The 20815-nt window shown below is 43.5% G+C and overlaps 2 protein-coding genes across 4 annotated transcripts in view; one reads left to right on the forward strand and one right to left on the reverse strand.

Annotated features, from left to right (window-relative positions):
* Positions 1-11663, reverse strand: part of BTBD7 (BTB domain containing 7) — a 111292-nt gene extending 99629 nt beyond the window's left edge. For all 3 annotated transcript variants that reach the window (XM_025391815.1, XM_025391816.1, XM_025391817.1), the window contains exon 1: positions 11394-11663. Coding sequence is in view for 1 of the 3 variants with exons in the window: in XM_025391816.1 (XP_025247601.1) it covers positions 11394-11502 (109 nt within the window). In the remaining 2 variants the exon portion in view is untranslated. The remainder of the gene's footprint in view (positions 1-11393) is intronic.
* A 125-nt stretch (positions 11664-11788) lies between these two features.
* Positions 11789-20815, forward strand: part of UNC79 (unc-79 homolog, NALCN channel complex subunit) — a 371443-nt gene continuing 362416 nt past the window's right edge. Inside the window, exon 1 of the mRNA XM_025391814.1 lies at positions 11789-12102. The gene's annotated coding sequence lies outside the window, so the exon portion shown is untranslated. The remainder of the gene's footprint in view (positions 12103-20815) is intronic.

Raw genomic sequence — 20815 nt, forward strand, 5'->3', positions numbered from 1 at the left:
TCAAAAAAAAAAAAAAAAAAAAAAAAATCTTCACTGTGTCTGGTAATAAAACTGTTTATCTTATACGATTCTGGAGAAAGTGACATTTGGGATGATATCCAAGACTGACAATAAAAAGTGTGAGCTTTCCTCAGAAGGAGAGGGAGGAATGTCAAAATAATGCTCGAAACAGCAGCGGGAACTAACCATGAGAAGGCCCACAGAGAGAACAAAACTGGGTTCATGAAGGAAATAAAGGTATTTCTATATACAGTGCAGCAGACAGTGGCAAGATACGAGCCACAGAATCTGAAAAGGAGTTTGGACTTAAGAGAGTTGTTTGTTGTTTTTAAAAAACGTATGCTATTGCTTATTTATTTTTATTTTTTAGATACAGGGTCTCATTTTATCAACCAGGCTTGAGTGCAGTAGGGTGATCACTACTCACCGTAACCTCAAATTTCTGGGCTCAAGTGATCCTTCCACCTCAGCCTCTCGAATAGCTAAGAACTACAGGTACATGCCACTATACCTGGCTAATTTTTAAACTTTTTTTTTTTTTTTTTGGTAGAGATGTGATCTCGCTATGTTGCCCAGACTGGTCTTGAACTCCAGGACTCAAGTGATCCTTTTGCCTTGGCCTCCAAAGGGTTGGGATTACAGGGGTGAGCCACTAAAACCCAGCCTGCTTATTTATTTAAAAACATACACTATATGCTTAAACATATACTATTACTATTGCTTGATTTAAATGATTTTTTTAAATTCAAGAATTAGTAAGCCCACAGACATAAAGAACACATACAAAATACAAAAGAGAGATCTTGGTTTAAATAACCAAAAGTTGAAATCCAAAGAGCATTTACTTAATTTTCAAAGTGGATAGAGAAATATAAAGTGAGTAATTTTACAGATGTGGAACTAAAGCACAGAGAAGTTAACTGGGCCTTAGTAAAGTAAAAAGCTAACAACTAGACATCAAAACAAAAAGGTTTTTCTTCATGGACAAATACATCCTTTCAGGATCATCCAATACATGGTATCACGTATTTTTAAAGGTATACTCTATCCCTTTTGTCTTCATTTTAAAAATAACTACAAGGCTGGGTGACGTGGCTCATGCCCATAATTCCAGTGCTTTGGGAAGCCAAGATGGGAGGAATTGTTTGACGCCAGGAGTTCAAGACCAACCTGGGCAACATAGCAGGACCCCGTCTCTACAAAAAAAAGTTTAAAAATTAGCTGAGCATGATGGCGTGTGCCTGCAGCCCTAGCTACTCAGGTGGCTGAGGTAGGACAATCTCTTGAGCTGAGGAGTTTGAGGCTGTGGTGAGCTATAATAGGGCCACTGCACTCCAGCCTGGGCACAGAATAAGTACCCTGTCTCTTAAAACACAAACACTGCAAAGCTGGGTGTGGTAATCTCAGCTACTCAGAAGGCTTGAGGATCGCTTGAGCCCAGGAGTTTGGAACCAGCCTGGGCAACACAGCAAGAACATGAATTGAAAAAAAAAAAATTTTTTTTAACCCTACAAATTAGGCCGGGCGCAGTGGCTCAAGCCTGTAATTCCAGCACTTTGGGAGGCCGAGGCGGGTGGATCACGAGGTCAGGAGATCGAGACCATCCTGGCTAACATGGTGAAACCCCGTCTCTACTAAAAATACAAAAAAACTAGCCAGGCGTGGTGGCGGGCGCCTGTAGTCCCAGCTACTTGGAGGCTGAGGCGGGAGAATGGCGTGAACCCGGGAGGTGGAGCTTGCAGTGAGCCGAGATCGCGCCACTGCACTCCAGCCTGGGCGACAGAGCGAGACTCCGTCTCAAAAAAAAAACCAAAAAACAAAAAACAACAAAAAAAACCCCTACAAATTAGTATGTTAAAGTTTAATTTATTTGACCAAAGTCAATGAATGATGAAATATATAGAGTTTGTAAATTGTAACTCTTCTTCCCCATCCTTCCTCCCTTATCAGACATTACTGGTGAAGCACGTGACAGAACTATGACTCTGCAATTGAGGCTATGAGACTTCTCTGTCATATGCTATCACTAACATTCACTACAACCTCATCTAGTTCTGTCACAAAGCTTTCTGCTTACAAGAAAATTCTCATGTCTGGTCTTAAGCAAGCAAAAAATATTTTAGGCAAGTCTGAAGACAACAATAATTAGGTCTCATGAAGCATATTATAGAATTTTTCTCTAAAGAATAATTCACAAATGAATCCCAGATGAAATAGACCTAAATGTAATATTGCTCCTTCCATAAGGGACTATAGCCAGAAGATGGACATAGTTTTTATCTAAATGAAAATGTCTAGGTAATAACAAAGGGCAAGCAAAAAACAATGTCTGATCTCACTGGTTTTTCCATTTTTACTTTAAAGACAACAACACACCTCATGTTTATTCAAAAAATGGCTTACAACTAGCAGAGCAGAAACTCTTTGAAAAATTGCTTATAAAAGCACTCTTTCATGTTACTATTTCATCTTAACAACTCACTTGCTGAATACCTATTATTCATCGTGTGACACTATTAGACATTGTGCTACATCCTGTACACTTTGGTTCAAACCATACAGTCATGTAGAGGAGTCAGGCATACAAGCAATTATAATACAGGGCAATAAAGGATAGAAGAGAAGTGTAAAGTTCCAAAAGAACATACGACTATTGTGCAAAGTTCCAAAAGAACGTATGACTATTGGTAAAGGTACCATAACTCGATCTTGAAAAATAAGGAGGACTATATCAATCAAGAGATTTTGGGCCAGGTGCAGTGGTTCACATCTGTAATCCCAACGCTTTGGGAGACTGAGGTGGGAGGATCACTTGAGACCAGGAGTTCAAGACGCCTGGGCAACATAAGGAGACCCTGCCTCTACAAATAATTTTTTTTAAAGTAGCCAGGTGTGGTGGCTACTTCTCAGAAGCCTGAAGCAGGAGGATTGCTGAACCCAAGAGGTCAAGGTTGTAGTGAGCTGTGATTCTATCACTGCACTCCAGCCTGGGCGACAGAGCAAGACCCTGCCTCAAAAAAAAAAAAAAAAAAAGAAGAGAATCAAGAGATTTTTGATGGCAAAATAACTCCAAAGAATTGTCTGAAACATTAAGAAAATTATCTGTCATAAGAAGTCCTGTGGTGGGGATGGCTCCAGGCCCAATAAAATATGTGGCTAAATGATGTTACCAAGGATCCAGATTCCTTCTACCTCTCTGCTCTGCCATCTTCAGGAAGTGCTTCATCCCTTGTGATCCCAAGACAGCTGTCAGTAGCAATAGGGGCCTTATGTTCTCTTGTTCACATACAAGAGGGGAAACAATCTTCTCCCCCAGAAATAGAATGTCTACTTCCCTTCAAATCTGATTGGTACAAATAACAGTTTACAGGGAAGTGCCATGAGTTGACTGGTTTGAACGAATGGAAATCTACCACTGGAGGTGGTGACAAATCAGCTTCTCCAAGTCTGCTGCATGCATGAACAAAAACAGATTTCTGTTAGGAAAGAAGAGGAAAGTAGACATTAGACGGTCAGCTAACAGAATAGGCAAAGAATAAGAACTCCAAACAATGGGATAAACACACATAAGACAGAGGCACAGGGAACAAGAAACAGCATGGCTGGAGTGACAGGAAACCTAAGGTTGAACACAGTCTATAAACTCTTGTGAGTTTGTACCCCATTGACAAGATAAGTTAACAAAGGTATTTTACGTAGAGAAGCAATAAGTTCCTATATATATATATATATTTTTTTTTGAGACGGAGTCTAGCTCTGTCGCCTAGGCTGAAGTGCAGTGGCGCAATCTTAATTCACTGCAACCTCCGCCTCCTGGGGACAAGCGATTCTCCTGCCTCAGCCTCCCAAGTAGCTGGGATTACAGGCACCCACCACCACGCCTGGCTAATTTTTGTACCTTTAGGAGAGACAGGGTTTCGCCATGTTGGCCAGACTGGTTTTGAACTCCTGACCTCAGGTGATCTGCCCACCTCAGCCTCCCAAAGTGCTGGGATTACAGGTGTGAGCCACTGCATCTGACCTGTTTTTTTAAGAACATAATTGTCATAGTAATACAGAGAATAGCCAGAGATGGAGAGGTACAGTGAGAGAACAAGTTGCAGAGACTTAGCTGGCAGGCTGTTTAATAAGTAGTCCAAACTAATAAGGGAGTGGCAATAGAGAGGAAAAAAATGGAGTAAAAAAATACATACAAGGTAGAAAAGCTGCAAGATTTCCGTACCTATTTTAACAGATGAGAAAATTAATCTTCAGATAGGTTAAGTGACTCGCTTTAAGATCATAAAACTATAAACATCAGTCAGAATCTAAATGGAGGTTTGATTCCCAGTCCAGTGTTCTATTATATCACAACTATACCTAAAAACCCCAACGATGCTCTAAAAGGGAACTATTTTGAATCCTGTAAACTTAAAGAATGTTCTGTGTATTGGATTAAAGTGTTTCCTATCTATTCCAAGTGTCCCCATCTATTTCAATCTTAACATAATGTTCACATGTCACACAATGACATGGATTTAATGTCAATTTATAAAACTAAGTATATTATGTTTCTAAAGTTACTATATTATTTGAAATAGTAAGGGTATCTGAAAGACTCAATTTGTGATGTCAAATTTACAAACTGTCCAAAATTTTAAAATAAAAAAAAAAAAACCACCACAGCGTGGTGGTTCTTAAATCTTGACCTTGTTCTGCATATAAGTTCTGAATGTCCGAATGTCATTATAAATCTGGAATCAGCAGACACTTGAAAACTTTAATTGAAAGTATGCCTCAGCTGGGCATGGTGGCTCACACCTATAATCCTAGCACTTTGGGAGGCCAAGGCTGGAGGACTGCTGGAGTCTTGGAGTTCAAGACCAGCCTGGACAGCACAGTGAAACCCCATCTCTACAAAAAGTACAAGTTAGCCAGGCATAGTGGCACATGCCCGTAGTCCCAGCTGCTCAGGAGGCTGAGGTGGAAAGATAGCTTGAGCCCAGGTAGTTGAGGTTGTGGTGAGCCATGATTGCACCACTGCAGCTTAGGTGACAGAGCAAGACCCTGTCTAAAACAAAGAAAATATGAAATAAATAAAGCCTCTTTCTGAAACTTTGGATTCTGATAACTAACTTCCACTAGCATTCACCTAAAAAGAAAACTGGGCCAGGCATGTTGGCTCACACCTATAATCCCAGCAATTTGGGAGGCTGAGGCAGGTGGACAACCTTAGGTAAGGAGCTTGAGATAAGCCTGGCCAATGGGCCGAAACCCTGTCTCTACTAAAAATACAATAATTAGCCAGGTGTAGTGGCACGTACCTATAGTCCCAGCTACTTGGGAAGCTGAGGCAGGAGAGAATCGCTGGAACCCGGGAGGCAGCAGTTGCAGTGAGCCGGGATCACGCCATTGCACTCCAGCCTGGGCGACAGAGCAAGACTCCGTCTCAAGAAAAAAGAAAAAAATGTCAAAAGAAAAACTGTTATCTCACTTTAATAATGATACTGTACCTGTTTTAGAAAAAGTCACTTACCTAATTCTTCTAGAGTGGTGAACTTTGATTTTGCTTTATTACCATTGTACCAGGACCGGGTTAACAGGAAAATGGTTTTAAATAAAGCCTAGGCAACACTACAAGACCCTGTCTCTCACAACAAAAATGAGCAAGGCATGGTGGCACTTGCCTGTAATCCCAGCTACTCGGGAGGCTGAGGCAGGAGGCTCGCTGGAGCCCAGAAGGCCAAGGCAGCACTGAGTTATGACTGCACTCAGCCTGGTGTCAAAGTGAGACTCTGTCTCAAGAAAATTAAAAAGTGATAAAATAAAAAATAAACATTATTTCCATTAAAAATTATATAATAAACAATATGTTTTTTACTTTACAGGGTTAAACCTTAGTCTTCTGCTTCTTGATTCAATTAACAACTTCAATGAATACCCATGTGCCAGGCACTGTGCTAGATGCTAGAAATGCAAATGTGAGCCTAGTTGTACTATAGTTATTCAGACATACATTTACATAATTATTTGAGTAATGTCACTTTTCCCCACTAAATAAGTATAGTATTATTTTTATTCAACCAAAACAGGTCTGTAAATGTACAAAGATGATGCCTAAAACATCAACTTCATAATATATTATTCTGTCAATGACACCAGGATTCTTTCACTCACCAGGCTAGAAATTCTTTCTTTTCAGCACCCACAAATGATTTTTCTTAAAACACACCTGTTAAAACACTCAACAAACCAGGAATATAAGGAAACTACCTGAACATAATAAAGGTTTTATATAAAAAACTCATGTTAGTATCATACTCAACAGGAAAGACTGAAAATGTTTCCTCTAACATCAGGAACAAGCCAAGGATGCCTGCTTTTACCACTTCCAGTCAACACAGTACCGGAAGTCCCAGCTGAGATTAGGCAAGGAAAAAAATAAAAGGCATCCAAATTGGAAAGCAAGAAGTAAATTAACTGTTTGCAAATGACACGCTCCTATATGTAGAAAACTCCACAGAAAAGATTCCATACACACAAGAAAACTATTAGAATAAATTCTGTAAAGTTGTACGATACAAAATTAACACACAAAAATGAGTTGCATTCTTAAACATTAACAATGAATAATCCAAAAGAGAAATTAAGACAAGAATCCTATCTAAAATCACATCAAAAAGAATAAAATACTTAGGAATAAACCTAGCGAAGGAGACAAAAGACTTTTACACTGAAAACTAAAAAAACACTGCTGAAATAAAGACACAAATAAATGGAAAGATATTCCATGTTCGTGGACTGGAAGACAGTATTTACATGTCAACATTACCCAAAGCAATCTACAGATTCAATACAATTCCTAACAAAATACTAATAGCCTATTTTTTGCAGAAATAGAAAAACCCATTCTAAAATTCATATGGCATCTCAAGGAATCCCAAACTACCAAAACAATCTTGAAAAGAACAAAGTGAAGTCTCACACTTCTTGATTTCAAAAGTTACTATAAAGCTACAGTAATTAAAATAGAGTGGCATTGGCATGAAAACAAACTTATGGACCAATGGAATAGAATACAGAGCCCAGAAATAAACCCTCAAACTTGTGGTCAAATAATTTTCAACAAAGGTGCCAAGATCATTTAATGGGAAACGGACAGTTTTCTCAACAAATGGTAATGCAAAAACCCACACATATGGTAATAGACATCCACACAAAGACCTAAATTAAGAGACAGAACTATAAAATTCTTAACAAAAAAAAAAAAAAAAATTGCTGGGCACAGTAGCTCATGCCTGTAATCCAGCACCTTGGGTTGAGGCGGGAGGACCACCTGAGTCCAAAAGTTTGAGATCAGCCTGAGCAACACAGTGAGACCCCATCTCCTCAGAAAATTAAAAAAACTTAGCTAGACGTGGACGTATAAGCCTGTAGTCCCAGCTATTCAGGAGGCTGAGATGGGAGGGCTGTTTGAGCCCAGAATTCACAGCTACTGTAAGCCATAATCACACTAGTGCACTTCAGCCTGAGTGACAGAGCCAGAATCTACCTATCTTTAAAAAAGAAAGAAAACATAGGGGAAAAGCTTCCTGACAGTGGATTTGATAATGATTTATTGACTATGACACCAAAAGCATAAGCAACAAAAGAAAATCTAGGTAAGCTGGATTTCATCAAAATTAAAAACTTTGTGTGCATCAAAGGACACTATCAACAGGGTGAAAAGGCAGCCTACAGAATGGGAGAAAACATTTGCAAATCATGTCTGATAAGGGATTGATATTCAGCATACATAAGTAACTTCCACAACTCAACAACAACAACAAAAACCTAATTAGAAAACAGGGAAATAATGTGAATAGATATTTTTCTTAAAAAAATACAAAAGATTAATAAGCACATGAAAAGATGCTTAATATCACCAATCATTTTTAAAAAATGCAAACCAAAAACACAATGAAATACCACTTCACACTCATTAGGATGAATATGAGGAAAACAAACAAACAAACGGCAAATAACAAGAATTGGTGAGGATATAGAGAAACTGGAACCCTTGTGCACTGCTAGTGGGAATGTAAAATTTTCTGGCTATAAAATTCATAAAAGAAATGAAAGCAGAGACTCGGATATTTTTACATCCATGTTGACAGCAGCATTTTTCACAACAGTTAAAATGTGGATGCAACTTAAGTGCCCATCGATGGATGAACAAACAAAATGTAAAAATGGAGTATTATTCAGCCTTAAAAAGAAAGCAAATTATGACACATGCTACAATATGGATGGACCTTGATGACATTATACTAAGTGAAATAAGCCAGATATAGAAGGACAAATGCTGTATAATTTCACTTATATGTGGTACTTACAGTTGTCAAAATAAAAGAGACAGTGGAATTGTGGTTGCCAGGGTCTGGGAGTAAGGGAAAATGGAGAGTTTCAGTTTAGAAACATGTAGTCATGAGCCTAAGAAAACTCCAAATGAAAGAATTCTACAGATGGATGGTGGTGATGGCTACACAACAATGTAAATGTACTTATGCCACAGAACTATACACTTAAAAATGGTTAAGATGGTAAATTTTATGTGTATTTTACCACAACTAAGCACACAGATTTCTGCTATCCATATCCCTCCTACTGACTTTATCCGGGTCTAAGATATCTTCATACTCGGGTTACTACAGCAGCTACTGTCTTCCTTGGTTCATTCCATTCTCTCCTCACTCTAACTTAACCTGTAGATCATTAACAGATTTACCTTCCTGGTTTACTACATTAATCCCTGGCTTCCAAACTTTCAAAGGCTCTCTATACCTTGCACAACAGGATAAAAGTAGAAATCTCAATTCAGCACTCAAACTCTTCTACAGACAAATAGCTTTCCAACCGCCTGAAGTTTCCTAAGGAAAACATTCTCCTCAGGAAATTCAGTTGTCAGCTCATCCTGGTCTTCCTCTATTTCCCTCCCCTAAGCTAATCTTCACTTTACACTCTCGCTTTTTCCTCACAAAGTAATTGCTACAATCTCTCGGTAAATCTAAATTTTCATAGGCCAGCTCAAGTCCCAACTGTCCCACGTTCTTTGGATTCCTGGGGTCTCACTCATCTCTATCCTGTATACCAACAGCATTCTTTGCCTTAGCAGAACTCACTAGATTGTCTTCGAGACTCATGTTGGTACACCTAATCTTTCCAACAAGAACGTGAGGGAAAAATCTATATATCAATGGCAAAAACTGCAGTTACTTTTGCACCAACCTAATATTATGTTTCTTTCCTTTCTTCCACATCATTCATCTAATACAAAACAAAAAGCAGACCTTCAACAGTCACGTATGTAATTTTGGATGTGTGAGCTTCAGTGACTAGAACCTGAAATCAGAATAACTTTGGCATTACTGCACTTCCAAAGGTTTACCTCTGACACAATAAATAAAAATGTTGTGACTCAACAAGATGATACATGGAAACTAGGTAGTGTAATCTAGAAATCAACACAGCTGTTTTAAATCCTAAAATTAGAGTCTGATACAAAAACCTTGTTTAAATGCTGGTGTTGGGACACAAAACATAGTAATCAGGTTTTGTGGGACAGAATATTGACCTATGAGTTTTACTGAATTCATGCAAGAATGAGCCATGCTAAAACTGGGTGAAAACGTAGTCACGAGCCTAAGAAAACTCCAAATAAAATACCACTCCGTTTTTATTAAGTTCAGGTTAGGGGGAAAAAAATCTTTTTTCATCAGTTACTTGAAGTAGCTGTCAGAATGAGACAGAAGCTCTTATTTTCGCTTTCAACTTTATTACACCAAAACCTATGGACAGGGGTGGGTAGTGAATGGTGAAGAATGCAATCAATGAAGAGTAAGCACCTCAGGAGTGTAGTAAAAACGAGCTCTCTAAATGGGGTGCAGAAGCCCACATCTTAGTTTTGGTCTAATCCATCGCCAGCTGTAGGATCCACAAGTCACTCGCCTCTCTGGGTTTGGTTTTCCGGCTCTAAAACAATATTCACACCTTTAGATCTCTAAAAGTTTTTCTGACTCCAAAATTCCATGACAAGTCTAATAACAGTTCCTATTAACAACGTATGATACTTACAAAGCAATTTCAAGTCTTTCTTCCACATTTCAGGAAGAAAGCAATTCATTTCAGCAATCTAAAGGAAACAGACGCTGTTCCGGGACAAAAGATTGTTAGTTGACCAGGCCGGGAGCAGTGGCTCACACCTGTAATCCCAGTACTTTGGGAGGACGAGGCGGGCGGATCACCAGAGGTCAGGAGCTCGAGACCAGTCCGGCCAACATAGTGAAACCACGTCTCTACTAAAAATACAAAAACTAGCCGGGAGTGGCGGCGGGCGCCCGTAATCCCAGCTACTTGGGAGGCTGAGACAGGAGAATCGCTTGAATCTGGGAGGCGGAGGTTGCAGTGAGCCGAGATAGCACCACTGTTCTCGTCTCCCCCCCCCCAAAAAGGTTGTTAGTTGAAAAAGCTAAGTAATTCTGTAAAAATGTCTACTTTCTCGTTACAGTAAGATGTTTTCGCAGAGGAAACAGTGCTCTGGTAAAGATAAACAAGACTACTTCTGTAAATTAGGCCTACTCCAGAGTACTTATTATCTGTGCTGGTATGTGAAGACGTGCTATTCTAGTTCAAAGGAGAAACAACACTCCTCAGAGTTTCTCCAAAAACGGTGAGAAAGTTCTCACCCTTGGGGTAAAGCTAGCAAACACTGTGCAAATAAGGTAATGAAATATGCACACTTTTTGCCATTCAAGTAGTCCAACAAGCACAGCCTCTTCTTCTTTATCAAACACTCGGTATTGTCTCCCTCCCAACCTGTCAAAGCTCAATCCCAGGTTTATTCCGCAACAGTAACTTACCCGGACAATCTAACTTCCCCTGGGAGTAGCAGTCCACAGGCCTGCTCCCTTCCCAGTCCCCGCCGGCCACTCTCACGCCCACCCCTGGCGGTCGCAACCCCGCACCCGGGTAAACACGCGCCCCCGTCTCGGGAGCGGTTTCTCCGCGTCCTGGGAGCTGCGGGTCCCGCCCCTCGGCGCCCAGAGCCCAGAGCGGGCCGGGCGACCGTCGCGGCTCCCTCGGGTCGCTCTCCCCGCCCCAAGCGCCACACCTCGCGCCCCTGCCCCCGGGACGGCGGCGCGCTCCAGCCCGCCCCTCGGAGCGCACAGAGACCGGCCAGTCCGGCGCCGCGGCGCCTCAGCCCCAGACGAACGACTCGCCCCTCCCCGCCCGGCGCCCCAGCGCCTCCCGCGGCGGCTCGGCCCCAGCCCCCGCACCCCCACGCCTAGGAACAGCCCCTTCCTCGCCCGGACGCCCCTCGCCACTCCGGACACAGCCTCGGCTCCACAGCCTCAGAGACACCGACGGACACTCACCCCGGAGGCTCCTCCCGCCGCTGCTGCTGCCGCTGGGACCGCTGCAGTCGCCCCCGCCGCCGCCGCCACCAGCACCGCCGTCCGCACCGGCGCCAGCACCCCCAGCCATCCTCCTCCCACCGCCGCCGCCGCCCTCTCCTCTCCTGTCAGTGGCTCAGGCTCCGGGACTGCTCCAGGTTCCCCTCGCCGCCATTTTGACTCCTAGAGGGAGCAGGAGGGGCTCGGCTCGGCGCGGCCCTGGGGCGCCTGCGCGGCGCTGCGGAGTCAGCCTGAGCCCCCGCCCTCCCCTGCCGTCGGCGCGCTCAGGGTCACGTGACCCGACGTCGCCGCGCTCGTCGGGCCGCGTGGGGGGCGGTGCGTTCGCTGGAGCCGTGGGAGCCGAGTGCGCGCGCATTATTCTTGGTAGTGGGTTGGGAGCGGGGTGTCGGGTCGGTGGGAGTTTGCAGCTTGTGGCAACATCCTGTTTAGTCCAGCGAATTGCGACACATTATTAAATGTATCAGAATAGAATTATGAGGACTGTGTCACTACTACGTCACCGGATGGCCATTTCCACCAGTTCATGTTTCCGTTCGGCGGCCGGCATCCCTCGGGTGGTCGCATGCAATGAGTGCATCTTTCTCGAAGAGAACTGCTCTTGCGCGGAAAGTCCTTGATGACAGTCCTGGCATTCCGGTGGCTGCTTCTTGGCAGTGAGCACTTGTCTATCGTAAGCGCTTGTCTGCATGGTACTTTTACAGGCACCACCTTGCTACTTGTGTAGTAGGTTAAAAAATCTTTAAGAGACTGAAAAGTTTTCCTTAACAAGATACCCCTGTAAACAAAGGACAAAATTGATGAAAACACACAGTCGCCATGTGAGAGAGCCAAGTTGCTCTTCCCTAGATGCCCCTTGTTTGGGAGTTTGCAATAATTTCAGCGATGCAGTAACAGGAACGCTATATTTATGGGGCACTGTGGTTTTCAAAAAAGATACATGGTTTTCGTTTGAACGCCAAACTCACCCTTTGTGGTAGTCAGGATAGGTGTTTTTATCGCTGTTTTACAGTCAAGGAGACAGGCTCAGAAATACTAACAAGTAGGCAAGCCAAGATCAGAACTCAGGCATTCTGAACCCGGTGACCAGGAACCGTTACACCGTTTCCTGTGATAGACCTTAGCAACTCTGGGAATTTATTTGAAAGTTTTGTATTTGCATTTTCAATCTCTACTCATTGTTTGAGAAACAAGTTTTGTGTCACACAGTTTTTTGTTTTGTTTTGTTCTGAAACCGCCTTTACGCTTCGAAGGATGAGAGCAATTTCGAATTTTGTGATGTGTTTTTAACCATCTCTTGATCCTCCATTACTTTTATGCTTTTCATATTCAGTGGGAGACTGACTATCATTGTTGTTTTCCTCTGGGCTTGCTTCAGATTTGTATTTTCTTCACCCTCATTCTTCATCACCTTACTTCCTTGAAAAGGATAGCTCTTTCCAATTTGTATTACTTCATTTTGTTTACCCATCTCACCCCTTTCACCCTCTTACCCAATCCTTGAAGGTCTGGAGACTAGCAGAGATTGTAGCAGTCCCTTGCCTGAAATTCCCCTCTAGCCGGTAAGGGTCACTTCAGTTGAATATACAGCTTCAGGGAGATAGACAAGAAATGCATGGAAAAGTGAGAAAATACAAAGGAAATAGGTCCATCTAATTGGAGCCTATGACTACCTCTGAGTGTACACCTCTTGTTCCACACTTTTATACTTCCCCAAAGGCGTAAGTGAACCTTATCTAAATTCAAACCATTTACTATTATTTTCCATCATTTTACCTTTGTCTTAATTTGCTAAATACAGTTGACACTTGAACAACACGGGTTTGAACTGTGCGGGTCGCTCAATGCAACCTGGTACACGGGATTCTGAACACCCTATTGAGAGGGCCGACTTTTCTTATACTCAGGTTCCACAGGACGAACAGGCAAACTTGAGTATGCTTGGATTGGGGTATATGCGGTGGGTCCTGGAACCAATCCCATGTATATAGTATATGGGGGATGACTGTATTGCATTAACTGAAAGAGCTATGATTAGCAAACTAAAAAGTGGTGTGTAAACACTGCTTCCTTATAATTTATGAAAATGTTAAATCAGATCAGTCCCCACCGTTTACACTTATTACTAACCTTTATTACTTGACTTTGTTTCTATTTCCCAAAGTTTAAAAAACAAAATGAAAATGATAACAATAATAGAATTGTAAGTAATTTCAGGATAACACTTTTTCTAACAGCCTTTGATGTGGAAATCTAAAACTTTTTGAAAAGCCAAGTAAGGTCTCTGGTTTCACCTTGTCCTTTGTCTGCACAGCTGGAGACTTCTAGTAGACTGTTTGGATCTAGAAACCATTTGTAAGTGATCCATGATTTTTTTCTACCCTGCAATTCATTCACTTTTTCCTTATTATACCATTTAGCTGCACTTTTAACATCCTGAATTAGCTCAGTTTACACACTCATCAGAATTTAGATGTTTATTTTAGTTCAGTCGGACACACATTTAAAGATTCTAGTACCATGTGCCAAGCACGGTACTACATGGTAGGGGTAAACAATAAATGGATCTTTGTACTTGAGGAGCTTAGAATCTAAATAAGAAGACAGAGCGAAAAACATTTTTTTAAAGGCTAGTGTTAAGATGGTACTACGTGGTGGTTAACAGCATGGGTTCTAGAATCAGATAGATCTGGATATGGCACAAATAAGTCAACCAGAACCTTTTCTGGAAATTTTTGCCACACTCTCAGAGATGTTTCTTCTTACTCTATTTCTCTGGGATTATGACTCAAAAGGACATGTGAATTGGCTTTGTTTGCCAATGAGGGGAAAGCCATGTGCAGTAGGAAAGAAGGAAGACCATAAACAAAGAAACAGAAGGTGAGAGAAAGTAAAGCCATGACATTATTTGAATACCTGGGCCTACCTGGGCCTGAAACCAACCCACCACTGGTCTTTTCATTTTTAGAAGCCATTGAGTTGCCCTAACACCTCTTTTTATCTTAAGTTAGTTGGAAATGGGTAAAAACAGTGAACTTCTGTGGCTTGCAACCAAAAGTCCTGAATTTATGTTTTGTTCCTTTCTCCGCTCCCTCCATCAGTGAATGGCATCCCATCTACCTGGTCATGTATGCTGAAAATCAGAGTAATAAACATCTCATGGTATATTCCATGTTCTGCCACTCCAGTCTTTTCCTTTCTTTGTGCCCCCTTTTCTGCCATACATAACCATCCACTGAAGCCCATTCCCAGACTCTTCTTCCTGGAAATACAGGATGGAAGCTGGGTTTTTGAAATTAAGGAGAAAAGATAAATTTTATCTCCCCCTATTTCTCTGCGTGTAACAATCCTGTTTTCATACACTTTTCTGAATTTCCTGAAGTCTAAAAGGTGAAGAGGATTGAAAACCCCAGAACAGTGATAAGTACCTTGTAGATGCTTAATTAAGAAGTGCTCAATAATTATTCAATTTTCATTTTTTTTTTTCCTCGAGACAGAGTCATGGTCTGTCACCCAGGCTGGAGTGCAATGGCACGATCTTGGCTCACTTCAACCTCCGCCTCCTGGGTTCAAGTGATTCTCCTGCCTCAGCCTACCAAGTAGCTGGGATTACAGGTGCGCGCCACCATGCCTGACTAATTTTATGTATTTTTAGTAGAGACAGGGTTTCACCATGTTGGCTAGGCTGGTCTCGAACTCCTGACCTTGTGATCTGCCCACCTTAGCCTCCCAAAGTGCTGGGATTACAGGCGTGAGCCACTGCGCACGGCCTTAATAATTATTAAATTAACAAATAATAAAATTAATAAAGCTTTTAGAAAATAATATTGGAAAATATTCATTGCCTTGGGGAAGATGAGCAAGTCACAGAAAATAATCATGAAGACAGAATTCATAGATTCAACTGTATTTAAAATATGAACTTAAGTGCATCAAAATGTACTGATACGGTTTGGATGTTTGTCCCGTCCAAATCTCATGTTGAAATGTAATCTCTAGTGTTGCAAGTGGGACCTGGTGGGAGGTGTTTGGATCATGGAGGCAGATCCCTCATGAATGCTTAGCACCATCCCCTTGTGATGGTGGTGGGAGGCAGACAGGTTCCTAGGCAGGAAGGGGTGGGTCCCTGGTGAAACTCCATCTTCAAACCACAGATGGCCTAAAGCCTGGGAGCCAGGCTGCCAGTTCCCAGTGAAGTCCGTGACCTGGAGTGAGAACGTCTTGATGCCTTTCAGCCAATCAAGTGGTGCTTTTTCCAGGCCTGCCCACAGACCAATCAGCATGCATTTCCTCCTGCCCATGGACCAATCAGCATGCACTTCATTCTGCGCCAATAACTCCCCCACCCCTCCAGGCCCAGCCTGACTCAGAGACTCGTTGAGAGTACGTACTTTGGGTCTCCTCTCCTCTGAGAGCTGTTTGGTTGCCCAATAAAACTCTTCTCCACTTTGTTTACCCTCCCTCCAGTTGTCCATGTAACCTATTCTTCCTGGACATGAGACAAGAACTCGCGGACCTTCAAACGGCGGGAGTGAAAGAAGCTGTAACACTTTCCTGACTGGCTCGCTAAGCTATGGGTGGTGACATACTCCCAGACGGTAGGAGTGAAGAGTGGCGAACCTTCTGGGGCCCAGAACTCGGGATTCCCCAAGCCAGAGTTGTAACACTGTGGCCCTCCTGCCCTCCGCGGGTGCTGGGCTACTGCCTCACGTGATAGGAAGCAGTGGCAGGGCTCGGCCAGCCCAGGAGCTGCAGGCTAGAGTGGGGTGATGGGATTGAAAGAGCTTTAATACAAATGGGCTGAAACATGCCCCCCGCTCAAAACACACCCCTCTGCTTGCTGTGCTGTGGGTGACAAGAAGGAGAGAAGAGCTGCGGCCCTTCTGGGAGCCTAGACCTCAGGCTACGGCTGTGACGTGCTGTATCACTCTCTTTGGTGCTCTGTGGTTCCTGGTGTTTCCAGGCTTTTGGGTGCCACTGTGTTTGCCTTGTCCAGACGCTGGTGCCCACAGTGGAAGCTGCTTGTGGGTATGTCTGGTCCAGCTGCAGCCTCGCATACAGCCGGCGTCTGTGCCAATGCCTGGAGCTGCCCACCCCACCACAGCAGCCAGCGTACCTGGCTGTGTGTAGTGGCCAGATCCCGTGCTGGCTCACTCACATACCCCTCACTGCTCTGCACCTGGCTTGTCCTTGGCAAGCATGGGATCCACACTGGTAGCGCAAGCCGAGCACAGCGTGCCAGGCCGAGTGGGCAGAATGAGCCCAGCAGGTGTGAACAAAACTCAAGCAGAGGTGCTGCTGGCCACAGAGGTTTCCAGCTGGCGAAGCTGCACGTGAAGGATCCTGTGACATTTTGGGATAAGTGAGTTCTCTGAATTCACCGGTGATCTGGTTGTTTAAAAGGGTGTGCACCACCCCCCCACCGACCAGTCCATCTCTTGCCATGTGGCACTACTTGCTCTCCCTTTGCCTTCCACCATGATTATAATCTTTCTAGGATCTCACCAGTAAAGCCTGCAGAACTGTGAGCCAATTAAACCTCTTTTTAAAATAGATTACCCAGACTTAGGTATTTATAGCAACACGAAAACGGACTAACACATATACAATAGAGGGAAAAGACAAGCCATAAAATGGAAAAAGATATTCGTAATATATAAAACCAAAAAACAGCTTATATCCAGCATATATAAAGAATGCTTACGTTTTAGTAAGAACAAGACAACCAAACAGGAATGACAAAAGACTTGAACATCTGGGTGCAGTGGCTCATGGCGGTTATCCCAGCACTTTGGGAGGCCCAGGTGGGTGGTTCTCTTGAGCCCAAGGGTTCAAGACCAGCCTAGGCAACATGGCAAAACTCTGTCTCTACGAAAAAAGACATAAATTAGCTAGGTGACGTGGCATGTGCCTGTAGTCCTAGCTACTCAGGTGGCTGAGGTGGGAGGATTATTTGAGCCTGGGAGGTGGAGGTTGCTGTGAGCTGAGATCACACCATTGCACTCCAGCCTGGGTGACAGAGTGAGACCCTGTCTCAAAAAAAACAAAACAAACAAACAAAAAACCCAAAAACAAAAAAAATTTAAACAAATTAAATTTAATAGAGTTTACTTGGTTAAAATGATTTGTGAATTGGGCAGACCCCTGAGCCAGAAGAGGTTCAGAGTGACTGTAGAGCTGCTATGCAGTCTGATAATATTTATGGATAGGAAAAGGAAAGTGATGTACAGAAAATGGAGGTGAGGTACTATATAGCGCATCCTCGACATAAGTAACACCATCTTAGAAAAAGACTCCATCATATAGTTATTTTTTTTGAGACGGAGTCTCGTTCTGTTGCCCAGGCTGGAGTGCAGTGGCATGATCTCAGCTCACTGCAAGCTCTGCCTCTTGGGTTCACACCATTCTCCTGCCTCAGCCTCCCGAGTAGCTGGGGCTGCAGGCACCCGCCACCGCGCCCGACTACTGTTTTGTATTTTTAGTAGAGATGGGGTTTCACTGTGTTAGCCAGGATGGTCTCAATCTCTGACTTTGTGATCTGCCCGCCTTGGCCTCCCAAAGGGCTGGGATTACAGGCATGAGCCACCGCACCCGGCTCCATCATATATTTCAAAAGGCAAAATGCCAACAAGGTACAGATGTTCACAGACAACCCCCAACCAGATAAGATTGTAACCCTTTACTATCAGCCCTCACCAGATGACTCAAACACTTTAGCAGGACTTGATCAGGTGTTGACGGCCATTTTAACAGATACTGTCTTTCTGTTACTCGTGGTCAGCACCTGGCTTTTGCCTTTGAAGGCTCTGCCCAAATCACAGACTTTTCCTTGAAAGATGTTGATGACTGGCTGGATTAGCTCAGGACATTCTGCTTGTCCATGTCACTCTCCTTGGACTGGTTTGTTAACCCCTTTTACTATTTTCTTTTCTCCTGACGTTAAATTTTACTTTGATGTGGAAATTTTAATCTATGACGTTTACACATTAAGCATACCACTATGTATGTTTGCAGTATTGACTGACTTGTGGATTGATGAGCCTGTGCCCCCATGGCTCTGACTAGAGTGAACGGGAAGTAATAAGAATAATTGCCTGTTTGGTTACTCTATTAACTCATGGCTTTCATGACTGAATAAGCATCAGAAAAAGTTTGACCTTGTAGAAAGACACAAAAGTGCATGGACCTGGTTATGTTTGACCTTGTGCTGCTCATGACAGCTACAGAAACATCTGGGTTGGTTACAGCCTGGCAGTTGCCTTATTTGAATATGGTTTTAAGATTTGGCCACCTATGATTGGCCAAAACTCTGATTAGCACAAAAGTAGGTTACAATTTGTTTATACATCCAGTCAGGTTACAGTTCACTATGTAGGAGAAACTTTTTTTTTTTTTTGAGATAGGGTTTTTTTGAGATACTCACTCTGTTGCCCAGGCTGGTGTGCAGTGGCATGATCACAGCTCACTGCAGTCTTGACCTCCCCAGCCTCAGATGATTCTCCCAACTCAGCCTCCTGAGTAGCTAGGACTACAGATGTGCACCACCACACCTGGCTAATTTTTGTATTTTTTGTAGAGATGGGGTTTTGCCATATTGCCCAGGCTGGTCTCAATCTCCTGGGCTCAAGCAATCTGCCCATCTCGGCCTCCTAAAGTGCTGTGATTACAGGTGTGAGCCACCACATCTGGCCTGCAAGAAACCTTTAGGCCCAAGTTAAAATACATAAGGATGCAGCTTCAGGCTACACTGAATCTAATAATGGATACACCTACTATCTGATTTAACCTCCATATCCACGTTCTAAGAGAAATATGCGTTATTTTCCTGAGGCTATGTGCTTAGTAAATGATAGTGCTGGAATTTGACCTTTAATCTTTTGGACCCCAACTGCCAATCTTTTCATGTCATGTCAGTATAACAGAAATCCATTGAAGAATATCTGGATGTAATTCAGGAGAAGAGGAGGAATGTGAAATTTAAAAATGAAAAGGTGGCCAGGAACGGTGGCTCAGGCCTGTAATTCTAGCACTTTGGGAGGGTGAGGTGGGTGGACTGGGAGTTCCTGAGGTCAGGAGTTCGAGACCAGCCTGATCAACATGGAGAAACTCCATCTCTACTAAAAATACAAAAATTAGCTGGGCGTGGTGGTGCATGCCTGTAATCCCAGCTACTCGGGAGGCTGAGACAGGAAAATCGCTTTAACCTGGGAGGCGGAGGTTGCAGTGAGCTGAGATCGTACCACTGCACTCCAGCCTGGGCAACAAGAGTGAAACTCCATCTCAAAAAAAAAAAAAAGATGAAAAGGTGCCAGGTGTGGTGGCTTATGCCTGCAATCCTAGCACTTTGGGAGGCTGAGGCAAGAGAATTGCTTGAGCCCAGAAGTTTGAGACCATCAGCCTGGGCAAAATTGTGAGACTCTGTCTCTACCAAAAAAAAAATTAACTGGGCATGGTGATGCATGCCTGTGGTCCCACCTACTTGGGAGGCTGAGGTGAAAGGATTGCTTGGATCCAGGAGTTCAAGGCTGCAGTGAATGTAAACCAAAAATACAATTCTAAGGCCTCCTCCACCATCTAAATGAACCTCTCCTGTCTGCCAAGGGCATGCCACAGTTAACCCAACAGGGCAGCCATTAAATCTTAAGGCTCGAAAATAATCACCTTCAACTCTATGTCTCATATCCAGGATGCACTGATGCAAGAGGTGGGCTCCCAAGGCCTTGGCCAGCTGTTCCTGTGTGGCTCTGCAGGATACAGGCCCCGTGACTGCTTTCACAGGCTGGCATTGAGTGCCTGTGGCTTTTCCAGGTGCATGGTTCAAGCTGTTGGTGGATCTACCATTCTGGGTTCCGGTGAATGGTGGCTCTCTTCTCACAGCTCACTAGGCAGTGCCCTAGTAGAGACTCTGTGTGGGGGCTCCAACCTCACATTTCCCCCTCCGTATTGCCATAGTAGAGATTCTCCATGAGGGCTCTGCCCCTGCAGCAAACTTCTGCCTGGACATCCAAGAGTTTTTATACATCCTCTAAAATTTAGCTGGAGACTCCCAAAGCTTGACTCTTGTCTTCTGTGCACCCACGGGACCAACACCACATGGAAGCTTCCAAGGCTTGGGGCTTGTTCCCTCTGAAGCAATGACCCAAACTCTACCTTGATCCTTTTTAGCCATGGCTGGAGCCAGAGTGGCTAGGATGCAGGGTACCATGTCTTGAGGCTGCACAGAGAAACAGGGTCCTGGGCCCAGCCCATGAAGCCATTTTTCCCTCCTAGGCCTCTGGGCCTGTGATCGGGGGGGCAGCTGTGAGGATCTCTGAAATACCCTGGAGAAATTTTCCTCATTGTCTTGGCTATTAACATTTGGCCTCTCTTTACTTATGCAAATTTTT

The sequence above is a fragment of the Theropithecus gelada genome, chromosome 7b, assembly GCF_003255815.1.
Source record: "Theropithecus gelada isolate Dixy chromosome 7b, Tgel_1.0, whole genome shotgun sequence".
Classification (NCBI taxonomy): Eukaryota; Metazoa; Chordata; class Mammalia; order Primates; family Cercopithecidae; genus Theropithecus; species Theropithecus gelada.